The following is a 12,636-nucleotide window of genomic DNA, read 5'->3' on the forward strand; positions in this document are numbered from 1 at the left end:
GTTGCTAGGAAACAAGAAACAATCCGACTCTTTGTCCAGGCCTACCGGGAAGAAAACACAAAACAACCGAAATGTATGGAAAATAACTCGACTGCACGCGATCAAGCACAGCTGCGTCCCTCAAATTTGGTTACTGCAATCGATCCTTTGTCTTATTTTGCTATTCTTAAATTGTTCAGAATTTATTTTTAAAGAAAATCATTTGCCATCGGTATTTCCATCCAAACACGTTTGTTGCCTGCCCGCCATGCCAATGGATGGCTTTCAAAACCGTGAGAAAGACTATTAGCCCCGAAGAGGGAATTATTGTGTAAAGAAAACAGTCTTTCTTGTCAGGGTCATGGGCTCCTGCTTCTGTAGGAATATATAAATTGTGCTTGGACATTTTTAACGACTTTTGAAGTCTTTGAAGTTTTGTATTGTGGGCATGGTGTGGGCAACCAATAGCCAGCCAATTCCGCAACTTTTGGACAACCTTAGTAGTTTCTTTTTCGGTCGAGCACTTTTATCATGAGCACCCAGTTTGGGAGAAAGGCTAGGGCAACCATTCCCTGTGTCAAGACGTGAAATAAACTACAGTCAAATTTCTCCAGCTCCACAACGGCCGGCGGCCACCTTGCGAACAGAAGAAAGTGACTGTTGTAGAGAGGTGCCGTTATAGGGAAGTAAGGGTGTTATGTGACACCACTTTTTTTTTTCGGGGTACAACAATTTTTTTTTAAAAAGTACTTATTTTAGCATATATGACAAAATCTATTCATAAAAGAGAAGCTTAACAGAATCGAAACAGAGATCACCGGCGCGCGGTACTGATCAAGCCAGAAATGAATTTTATTTTATTTTTAGGGAGTTTTTTTTTGTATCGAGTTCACTTCTTTAAACCCTCTTCCAAGGTTTTTTTTTTTTTTGTATTTTATTTTAGTTCTAACCCCTGGATAAAGTCCTGTATTTATGATGTATCTAAGAATTTCCACATTTTCAGAGGATATCTGGTTCAACTTCATCTACATACATTTACATACATTTTATTTGTTATCAAATTAAAATTACAATTGTAACATGCCCGCGGATAGCTGAGCTAATCTAGGCGGGTCATGTTTGGACGAGTTATTAATATACAACTAGATACAACTAAATACAACTGAAGGTAACAAGAGAACTAAAGAGACTAGAATTGACAACGATGACTAAAGACAACTAATAAACTAACGATATTACAAATAATAATTAACAACAGTTACGACGAGAGACTACAGATACACTAAAGCGAAATTATCTGATAATACTGATAATACATCTGATAATACTGAAGCCTGAAGCCTAATACTGTCTCGCTTCGTTTTTGACTCCGTAGCGCCCACGAACAGGACAACAGCCATTAGTATCACCCAACTAGTGGACTAATGCAAATCCTGCATTTTGATTGGCTACGCTACTAGGGGACTATTAGTAATAGTCATCGAGTAGCGAAATTGGCGCCATCGAGCGTGACGCTTTCTTTCGTTTTATTCCCAAATAAATATTTTTTCAACTTGCTTTTGCTAACTTTATTATAACCTTTTCTGTCCGTCTAGTTGGATGATACTAAAACAATTAGACCCTTCGTCCTCAAGGGCCACGGGCCAAAAGCCCATTCGGTTTCGCCGGCGGGAGTGTGCAGCCCACTTCCCAAAACCCTCACCCTATTTATGACCAAAATCTGCGATACTCCCTGCCCTATTTAAGACCTGACCATAAATTCGAAACCCTATTTATGACGTGACCCTTAAATCAAAACCCTGTTTCAGACCTGCGTTGCAATTAGTTCTCTAGTTCAGACCAATGTTAAATTACCGTAAACATAATTGGTGAAAAGCTTTTGTTGATTTTCTTTTCGATAATGACGAAAACGTGGCTTCTTCTTAAAAAAATACCCATATCATAGCTAGAGTGCAAAAACCATACCCTATTTATGACCAAAACGGGTGAAAAACCATAGCCTTTGGGGCCGCACATACCTATATAGCCCATGTAAGGGGGTACCCCCCCCCCAGGTCGCTAAGATACACGATTTATGTACGTGTTTACTTTATTTTGAATTTCGGGTTCAGTATAACCTGTCAAATATGGCTGAAATATAGCAAGTTGTTTTATAAAGCCTTTATGCGAATACAGTGGTGTATGCTAAATTAAAGCAACTTCTTGAACTTTTAGAGCAACCTTTGTCATTTTTGGGCAACTTTTGAACAATTTTTGGCCCCGTTTTTGAGCTAATTTTTCAACCTTTTTTATGCCTGCTTGTAGTACCTATCGTATTTGAGAATTAATAAAAAGCCAGAATTTCTCAAAGTTATGGAACATTCTGTTTCAAGCCAAGACCCTGTAGACGTCCGCTTGTTCAAACGAAAATTCACAAATTATACGACCTGTGAGGCACCTAGTGCCGCTAATCATGTTTTTAGAAAAGACCAGCCGGCTTTTGTTTGTAATTTAAAACGTGGGCTTTTGAGTCCAGAACAAAGACTTTTCCAGTCAGATTCCATGAAACATGAGAGAGGCAGGGTTGTCTTTTTCAATAGTGGCTAATTATGTTATTGTGTTGCTAGCGTGTTTTCCTGATCATGAATGAGTATTAATTAGCCATGCGTATAGACACGGCAAATTGTTTCCGATTCTGTTAGTTACCTCTACCTGGCTTTTTGAGTCTTTCTGTCCGAGCTTTTTCGATTTTGTGGAAAAGCAGAATTGTTCAGGTAAAAAAAAAAGTCATGTGTTTTTGACCAAAGTTTGTTTGAAAATTTGGCCTGTTTTGTGTTCTGGCTCAATCTCGCGTCCTTCTCAGTTTCTTTCTTTTGTTGTAACAACAATTATTACTTTTTTTATCTACTGACAGAATACCTTTCTTTGCTCTGGCGTTTTTGTTTTGTTCTTGCTTTGTTTTTCGTCGGAGGAATGTGTTTTCATTCGCGCATACCATCAAAAGAACTGGAACAATAGCACTAATTACAAAGTTTCGTGCTCGAATTTTACACTCGTTCTTCTTTTATCTGTAATCTTGAGAGCTTCTCTTATGCGTCTAAATATTTTTCAGATGAATTGCTCTTTCTTGTTTTAGTGAAGTGAAGGTTCGAAAATACGGAAATTCCAAACTGGTCGCTCAGCCCCTGGAGTTATTGCACAATTTATCTGTATCGTGATGCAATGACGTCAATAAGACTATCCCCCCTCTGGGCACTCTGAATAAAACCTTCACCACGCATGAGACCGGCCTCTTTTACTCGTAGGCTCTCAGTGAGGCGAAGGTATGTGCGATTGTGGTTGTTTCATCGGGTTAGATCTTGCTTAGTTTGTTGCCATCGGAACATATTTCTTTATTACAACAGTTCGATATTTGTGGCACTTCTTTTATATGTGGTTAGTTCAAGGTTTTACTTATGTTTTAACGCGAAAAATGTCAAGGGTGCGTAAGCAATCAGTTCAATCTTATGGCGTCTTATCCCCGATTTTTCGGTTGCGTTTGTGGCCTTCTAGGCTCACAGCATCAAGCAAAAGAACACAACCATTTTCTGAACGTATTCGTTTTGTTTTTCTTCATGGTACAGTAATCTGAAATGCGGTAATGAAGAATTGAAAGTCGCTTTCTTTCGAAAGGTCCGCAAAAGAGTTCAGCACGTGATGTTGGGATTGTAAGATTTTCAGAGAAATTTTCAGAGAAAGTGGTTACGCTACCCTTGATAGGAGAAAAATATGTTGCAACTTAACACTGTTGAATGATTCCTTGAATTCTTCCTTTGTGAGTAAACCACGCTGAACTGGCTTTTCTATAACAGGAACATCTCGTCGAACAAGAATAAGAATTTTCAGCGGAAACAATGCCAAAGGAAAAGATTCATATCAACATCGTCGTCATCGGCCACGTAGACTCTGGCAAGTCCACCACAACTGGCCATTTGATCTACAAATGCGGCGGAATCGACAAACGAACCATCGAAAAGTACGAGAAGGAGGCCCAAGAGGTAAGCTAAGAGTGGTGGTGTTCAATGTTTCGCTCGCCAGCGACTTTGGTGTTCATCGCCGAACAATCGAACATTCTCTTAAATTTTCTCTTTCATTCCCCGGACTGTGATCGATTTTTCTACCGTAGTATTGTTTTGAATAGGGAAACTGATAATTTATGATCCAGTTCAAGAAGCAACTTATGAACTGACAAATGTTCCCCCTTAAACAGAAAAAAGAAGTTAAGAGTGAACATGGAAGGTTTGAAGGGGGAGAGGGTTAGAATGGGTTGTGGTGGGTGAAGGCAACTGATGCCGCTGTACCAGCATACCTGTGGTTATCCAGATTATGGTGCAGCCTCTGTTTGGTCCATTTAAATGCATGAACAATGGGCTTTAATGTGCTCTCCTGTCCAGGGACAGAAAAGCTAGTTAACCCTGGGTCACACAGAAAGAAATTTTTGCACATAAAATAGCACAGAGTAAAAATGGGTATCCCTATTGCTTGGATGCAAATCCATAACAGGGCTAGCTCCAACATTGAATTCTGTTACCTATTCAGGGCATACCCTATGCAGGGCACCATTTCTTCCCAGGGACAAAGAGTTTCTCCTTATTTTTGTTGGGGAGCCCTTTGTAGAAACAGGAGTTGAGGACTTAAAGGAGCTTGGTTGTGGTTTGCACATTTTGAAAAGTTCCGCCTAAATTTTTCAAATTCATTGTTTGCAATCCGTGTCAATCTTCGCCATCCTTGACCATCCGTGTTCCTTAATGGTTTGTTATTATCTCTTCAATGTTTTCTATCTTAGCAAACTAGTATTTTCAGGTTTCTGTCCATTTAAGGGAGATTTTGTACATGGCCAAAAAGAGACAAAACACCCTGACTGAGCTCCTTTAACAAAACTAATAGAACTGACATTTTTATTTTCCTCTTGTTGTTAGATGGGAAAAGGTTCATTCAAGTATGCTTGGGTGTTGGACAAGCTCAAGGCTGAACGTGAGCGTGGTATCACTATTGACATTGCCCTCTGGAAATTCGAGACTGAGAAGTACTATGTTACTGTCATTGATGCCCCAGGACATCGTGACTTTATCAAGAACATGATCACTGGAACATCACAGGTAAGACCTCTATGCTGTTATGAATGAACACTGCACTCAAATGGTAATGCATGTTTGAGTTGTATAGTGTTAAGAAAGAAACAAACTGCAGAAAGTTTCACGTTGTAACATTCATTGCAGCCAAATGATTGAGGAAACAATATTTGGAACATAACATAACTGAGTAGGGGTCTGCTCTGTTGGTGTATCTTGGTACACCAATATAGCGGTTATAGAGGTCTACTAGAAGTGAAACAAATTTGCTGCAAACGACAGTAGTATTGTAATACTAACTGCGCATTTTGATAACATGTAACCTTGGCAGTTCAAGGTCTTTCTGATGATTGCCTCTTTGGCTGGTGTTGGGCATAATTAGGATGGTAATCTACAAACCTTGAAAAACAGAAACAAAGAAAATGGAGCAAAGTCTGTGAATCACAACCCTTAAATGTGCCATTGTAAACCCATTGAAATACCCTGTTTCCAGAAAGGTCTGCTAAGATGGTTGATTTCCATTGTATAGAATATTAATGGCATATGAAACAGGGTTCTCATTAAGTACCAGTTGCTGGCTAAAATACTGGCGTCTTCAATTTCTGTGCTGCCTACTTTTTGTGAAATGAAACATCTGTGAGTTGTTAGGTTTAATTTAAGGAGAACACAGGCTTTTTGGTTTGTGGCTGAACCTTGACTGTCCTTGTCTCAGGACAGTTCAGGCAGGGAATGGGTCAATTCAGAGCCTCCAAATTTCAAAATTTTATGAGGAGCATAACCCCAGACCTCCTTAGAGGCTTGCCCACTCGGCACTCTAATCAGTGTCCGTCGTCGTCTTTGTGAAACTAGCCCTCTACTCCCAAAACTAATTTGTTGCTCAAATCTATATTCAGGCTGACTGTGGCGTGTTGATTGTTGCTGCTGGCACCGGTGAGTTCGAGGCTGGAATCTCCAAAAATGGCCAAACGCGTGAGCATGCTCTGTTAGCTTATACTTTGGGAGTGAAGCAGCTTATTGTTGGTGTTAACAAGATGGACAGTACCGAGCCTAATTACAGTGAAGCCCGTTTTAAGGAAATTGAGAAGGAAGTTTCACAATACGTCAAGAAAGTTGGCTACAACCCAAAGGCCGTTGCCTTTGTTCCCATTTCTGGTTGGCATGGAGATAACATGCTGGAGCCAAGTGAAAAGGTATGCAATTTAGCAGATCACACATCAAGATCTGTTTGTATGACAGAAGACCAGCATAAAGCAGGTTTTATTTTTTTGTTTATAACTTTGTATTTCAGTGCCGTCTATGGTTATTCTCTGTCTGTACTCAGAAGCAAGCATTAGTCAAAGAACAATTTTTACTGAAAAACACATGTAACTAATACCTAATACCCGGTAAACTAATATTCAGAGTGTGTTTATTTAAATTGATCTTCTGTTTACATGGTGCATGTCCCATGAACTGGCAGACACCGTGTGCATGGACCTTGAAACTCGTGTGAAATGGTCTTAATTCGCAGTGTTCTGGCAGTTGGCCACATTGGTTGGAAAAATTGGTGCATGTACTGGAGTTTGGTGACTCATCAGCATAGCTAAGGCCCAGGTCAAATTTCTAACTTCGCATGAAATGAATCATATTGCAACTTGAGTTGGTCCAAACGGGTAAAGCTCAATTTATGGGTCAAACGTTGAACTTAATTTGAATTTAGATCGGCCAACAGTCGTGTAAATATTTTAGTTCTAACTTGTGAGTCTACAGAAAATGGTACTGTCGTGCAACAAATCATAAGCTCACAGAGGGGACCATAAAACAAGTTTAGTAACCAAAATCACAGGGATATAGTGGACTTAGTCATTGTTATATCTCAAACTCTAAGATTTCATTTTTCATTGGTAACACTTTTTGGATTCCGTGTCCAGCAATAGTGGGAAACAATTTTTAATGAAAAATTTTTTTTTTCAAAATTTCATGCTTGATTTGGACCCAAATAAAAGTAAACAAAATAATATTAGAGAAAAGAGAAAGTAACCGTCTCAAAATCAGTACAAAATTACCTCTTTCTGAATGTTTTTTAATTATACAAAGTCAACTTTTGGATGTGTTCTTTGCAGTCACCAGTGGATGCCATGTAAACTAATGATTGCTAGGTTGAAAACCAACAGTTGCAGTGTTTCTATATCAGCCATTTGTCCGCCATCACAAGTCTGCCATCCTAAATCCACCCCAACCAGCATTGCACATACTGTGCGATGCACTTTGGGATTGTTACCAGATGGTGAACTGGTGACCTAAAAAAACAATATAGTTTCATGCATAATCATAGTGCTATAATCAAAGGAACTACTCGAATTGTTGATAAATAGAACAGAAAAAACTTGTCAAATGAATTTTGATTGGCAAGGCTGAAGATGTCCAAGGCAAACAATTTTTTGGTTTCATTATTTCTGAATTATGGTAACAACACTTTACCAGAAATGATTGTTACTGTAAGATCCTAGGACTTGATATCTGTCTGTAAAACTTTGGTTGTTCATAATAGAAATGCTGACTTCAGTAATGTGCAGGAGTGAAAAGTCGTCTAATAAAATCATTCAAACTGTGAAGTGAATGCATCAAATACACTCATAATCTTTGATTTTTGTTAGTCCTAAATAAGAACCTGTTCAATCAGGTCTTTCTGGTCCTCTCTCAGTATTTTTCAGTTTTATCAATATATGTGCCTTTATTTATAGATGCCCTGGTACAAGGGATGGAGTATTGAGAGAAAGGATGGAAATGCTTCTGGGAAAACACTCTTCAATGCCCTGGATTCCATTCTTCCTCCAAAGCGTCCAACAGACAAGCCTTTGCGATTGCCATTGCAGGATGTTTACAAGATCGGAGGTAAGCTAATCGTTCTACATAATCACTCATGGAAACCTCTTGGATATGGTAAAGTTCTTGAAGTACTACAATTATCAGTTGAGTAACAGGAGAAGTAGCTTTGGTGACAATGTTTTGGACTTAAAATTATGGTGTTGCCACAGGCAACTTTCCTTGTTTCCAATGGTAACAATATCTTTCCCTGCAATTTCCCACGCTTTGCTGCCAGTGACATCAAAGGCCAACAAGGTGCAGCACAAGTTGAATGTTATAACCTGGTCACCAAACTTACCGTGAACACTGGCAGATAAGCTGCACCTTTTTACATGGGTAAATACGGTATATAATACAGAGGAGTGGATAGTGTTTATATTATCTCGTCGCAAGAAGTTACCAGTCTATTGTTCTCAGTTAACGTTTTGATTGGTTAGTTTTCCTCAAGGTGGCCTGTTTTGAGTAGTTGCTCTTTAAATATGAGAATATTAATTAAAAGTTTGCCTTATTTGACTTAATGCAGGTATTGGAACTGTGCCTGTTGGTAGAGTGGAAACTGGGATCTTGAAACCAGGAATGGTTGTCACTTTTTCTCCTGCACAACTCACAACTGAGGTCAAATCTGTTGAAATGCACCATGAAGCTCTTGTAGAAGCCCTGCCTGGAGACAATGTTGGATTCAATGTTAAGAACGTTTCAGTAAAGGAAATCAAACGTGGCATGGTTGCTGGAGACAGCAAAAATGATCCACCAAAGCAAGCCAAGAATTTTAAAGCACAGGTAGGAATTGTTCTTCTATTACTTCTTACTCTTCAGTGGTGTTATTCCCAGTGAAAGTTAACCAAGTGTTTTCTGACTTCAGTTCTTGTTTAGCATAACACAAATTGGGAAAAATCCAGTTAAATCTTGATAGTCCATTAATGGATATCCTTTGGACCAGTTACAAGGAAGTGTTTTGGGTCATCATATTTTTAGGTTCATTACAACTTAAGGTTACTTAAACCATGAACACTCCATATTTTTGATGCATTTTTTGATAACGATAACAAAGGAAGGAGACCTCTTGGTGTGTACATGCAAATTTGTGCAGATGAAGAGGCCTCATTCTGTAGGCAGCGAAACAATCTACATAAAAATGCCAAGTGTTAATGATGTAAGTTTCCATGGTAATAAAGTTGTCTGAGCCTGGTTGTCCTCCAGTCAAGGCTTAATTAAGTTTTGATTCACCTGTAACAAGTGTGCTACTTTATGGGTGAATTGTTTCAACTTTGGGCAAGTTCTTCTGCAACATCAAGGGTCCATTGACATACTTGGTCATATCCAGTGTTCTGGGCTACAGCCCTTATTGACAGCCCTGCTAGTGAATGTCCTCCCCCCCCAGTTTTAAAAAGGCTACATTAACAGGGCTAGATCACAGTGTTTTAGGCAATTCTGTTTTTTTTTTTTTTCTTTGAGAGCTCTAAATTGAATATAAGCAAGAAACAATCTCCCGTCAAAATCACAGCCACATAAACATGGGTAATTTCTCAGCATTATGGCAGTTTATAGAGGAAAAGGTGGGTCCATACTTTTAAAGTTTGTGCAATAGGCAGACTGGGTTAATCTGCTATTTTGCTTATCCAGACCCAGGTTTGGCTTTCTGTTTCTTTTGGGACAGTTAATCCTATGAGGTGGGGCTGAATTTGCTAAAGATTGCAGGAGCTACCTCATAACTACATGTATGGTATCCTTTCCCATGTTTTTTTTTTGTACATTTCATTCTGGCAGGTGATTGTCCTCAACCATCCAGGTGAAATCCATGCTGGATATGCTCCTGTGTTGGATTGCCACACTGCCCATATTGCCTGCAAGTTTAGTGAACTGGTCGAGAAGATTGACCGTCGTAGTGGAAAGAAGTTGGAAGATCTTCCGAAGATGGTCAAGTCAGGTGACGCTGCCATCATCGTTTTGGAACCCTCCAAGCCAATGTGTGTTGAGCCGTTCAGTGAATATCCCCCCCTTGGTCGCTTTGCCGTGCGTGACATGAAGCAGACTGTAGCTGTTGGCGTTATTAAGGAAGTGGTAAAAAAGACTGACGCTGAAGGCAAGGTAACCAAAGCTGCTTCAAAAGCCCAGAAGAAAAAGTGAAATTCCATGCTCAATTTAAATTCCAAGAGACTCCGCTTACAAGTCAATCATGCTGTTGTAGTAGAATGGCTTCTTTGCTATTTGTTCCATCGCAAATCTGTCAGGAGGCGGAGACAGCCGTGCTGTTATCTTAATTTCTGAAGGATAAGTGTACTTGGTAGAAATAAATAAACAAAAGTTACAGTTAGTGGAGAATGTGATTGAGTCAGTAATTAGCTTTGTCTCCTTACTTGCAGGGAAAAGAAGCTACATTTTCATTTAGTTTCCTTTTTTTGTGGGTGTGGGAGATTCTTTTGTCATACATAAAAGCATTTTAACCTCATGATAGCCTCCTGCGCAGACACTCTTTGGGCTTGTCACGCAAACTTCCTAAGCAAGATTGCGTGATGAACCCAAAGAATGTCTGCATATGAGGCTAACCTTATGCAGACTTTTTCAATCTACAATACCCCCTCCCCCCACCACCACCATAAGTTCAAGAGTAATGGAAGGGTATATAGTATGTTCAAATGCAGGATTGCCACGGGAGGGGAAAAAGAATTCTTCAAGGTCTGGGAACAGTGGGGAAATTGAAACACATCACTGGTGATTTTAATGCCACTGAAAGCCGAAAGAATCATTTTGGGTCACTGTTCTCTTAATGATGTTTTGTTTGTTTGTTTGTTTGCTTTTAATTAAAATAATTTGTTAGATGACAAAGGTGGTGTCAAGGGCCGATCAAGGGGAGGTTGGAGGCTACATGTACACAAGGCGAAAAAAATCGATCATCGAAAACCTAATCGATAAATCGATATTATTCGATACTCTTAAATCGATTAGTTAAAGTAATCGATAATTATCGATAAAATAATCACGCGATTTGGGATGGCATTGTAGATTTTGGTCGATTACTAGAACGAAACTGTTGAAAAAATCGTTCGCATCTCGAAATGAAAAAGCCGATCCGAAATCAAACGAAAAATAACCGTCTTGATAACGTGTGAGCAATGAAACCTGGAGATGGCGCAAAACACACGTGCCAGAATGTCACAGTTAGGAAACCTGTAACGCACGGTTTCAGAGGAAAATTCTTCCACCAGTATCAGCAAGTTGTTGAATATCACATGGACACCGAAGGATGATAAAATCTGTGGAATTAACCCAGTAAACAGAATACATCATTGCAAAAATACTGAAGAATATTGTTCCTGAAGAAAACTGCATTTGTGCCTTGAATGAAGTCAATTCAACCAAACTTTAAACCTCGTACTTCGTACGCAGACATGATGGCGGACGCGAGAGGAAAGTATACATAATCGATATTTTTCGATAGAAATTGATAGAAATCGCTTTAATTTCAAAAATCGATAGTTACAACTTGTGCTATCGATTTTAATCGAATTATCGATTTGTTGCGCCCAGATGTACATTGAACATTTCGTAGTTATTTATTTGGTCAGGGAAATTTTTTAGACTGCGAGCAGTCTTTTCCTTGAAAAAGCCTGCGAGCGTGACGGCTCACAGTCACGCTCACACGCTTAGTCGGGAAATTTGAAAAGCGATGTCTGTGGCTAAGCCTGTGTGACAGCCGCCTCTCCCCGGAAATAGAATCGGGAGAGACACAGATGTCTCTGTGTTTACTTTGATGTAAGAAACGTGAGCTTGTGATCTCATATCATGTGATATAAAAACATCTCCCATCTTTGTAGCTTGCGAAAGCCATCTGAGGCATGATTTACGGACGCCACTGCAGGGTAAGGTTTTCTTGTCAGGCCTTAAAATACAAGCGAACAGAGTGGAGAACTGGGACCTAATGAAAACCAGTTACAGAATACCGAAAGAGATCTTGTTCTTCTGCCGAGTTAGTGATCTAACGGGTCGTGCAATTGGCATTAAATGTTTTTATAACATCAGTAGCATCAGTAACAAGATGGCAAATTTACCCATGACTGGAGTCGAATTAGACTGTTCAGACACCTGATCAACTCGAACTGCAGGGACAGGTAAAAATACTGCCAGGCCAGGATTCATCATGTGTCGGAAACAACTCAGAAAAAAAATTGTTTCGCAACAACGTGATACAGTCATGCGTTAATTGAGAGGCCTTAAGCAACTTTTCACAGATCATTGCCAAAATTTTCTCAATAAACAAAGTTTATTCACTGTGTTTTAGACATGATGTGATCTTTATCTTTGACGGAACAGACGGAAAAGAAAAAGGTAGCCAGCAAACATGCTTGTACCAAAGAAGTGAAATACACGACCACTGCTAGTCTGTCCACAGACGGTTATTTTTTCTGGGAGTTTCTTTATTGCGTCGCTAAGCTTGCGATCTCCTTGAACTCAAAACAAAATAGAGGGACTGCCGTGGACAGACTGGACCACTCCGTCTCGAAGAAAAACTTCGCGCACGTTTAGTGAGAAAGTATGTTACAGGGAAAAAAAAATTCATACATGCATATCCCGAGAAAAATATTCTCGATGCATGAAAGGGTTAAAAAAATAATTTATGCCTATGTCAAATCCAATCCTCCCCCCTCCCCCCACCAATACCCCGCTCAAAGGTCAAATGGCCTACCCAGGTCCACGCGCTGCCGGTGTGAATCGGGCAGCA

At 39.6% G+C, this 12,636-nt stretch overlaps 1 protein-coding gene across 2 annotated transcripts; it reads left to right on the top strand.

Moving 5' to 3' along the window:
• The first annotated feature begins 3,189 nt into the window (after positions 1-3,189).
• LOC110065716 (elongation factor 1-alpha) lies at positions 3,190-10,230 on the top strand. 2 transcript variants are annotated; one of them, XM_020772873.2, is made up of 7 exons: positions 3,190-3,281; positions 3,810-3,995; positions 4,917-5,096; positions 5,963-6,259; positions 7,793-7,943; positions 8,440-8,696; positions 9,684-10,230. In XM_020772873.2, exons 2-7 carry the CDS (start codon positions 3,852-3,854, stop codon positions 10,041-10,043), a joined length of 1,389 nt encoding a protein of 462 aa, XP_020628532.1. In that variant the 5' UTR covers positions 3,190-3,281; positions 3,810-3,851; the 3' UTR covers positions 10,044-10,230. The 2 variants fall into 2 exon arrangements, with proteins under 2 accessions (XP_020628532.1, XP_020628533.1); XM_020772874.2 differs by lacking the exon at positions 3,190-3,281 and adding an exon at positions 3,370-3,393.
• The last annotated feature ends 2,406 nt before the right edge of the window (positions 10,231-12,636 follow it).

Source organism: Orbicella faveolata, unplaced genomic scaffold (assembly GCF_042242905.1).
Source record: "Orbicella faveolata isolate gen_17 unplaced genomic scaffold, um_ofav_v1 contig_34, whole genome shotgun sequence".
NCBI lineage: Eukaryota > Metazoa > Cnidaria > Anthozoa > Scleractinia > Merulinidae > Orbicella > Orbicella faveolata.

Coding starts and splice junctions, on each gene's coding strand:
- LOC110065716 (XM_020772873.2), top strand. CDS start 3,852: ATGCCAAAGGAAAAGATTCATATCAACATCGTCGTCATCGGCCACGTA. Junction 5,097..5,962: donor TGATCACTGGAACATCACAG/GTAAGACCTCTA, acceptor ATCTATATTCAG/GCTGACTGTGGCGTGTTGAT. Junction 6,260..7,792: donor TGCTGGAGCCAAGTGAAAAG/GTATGCAATTTA, acceptor CTTTATTTATAG/ATGCCCTGGTACAAGGGATG.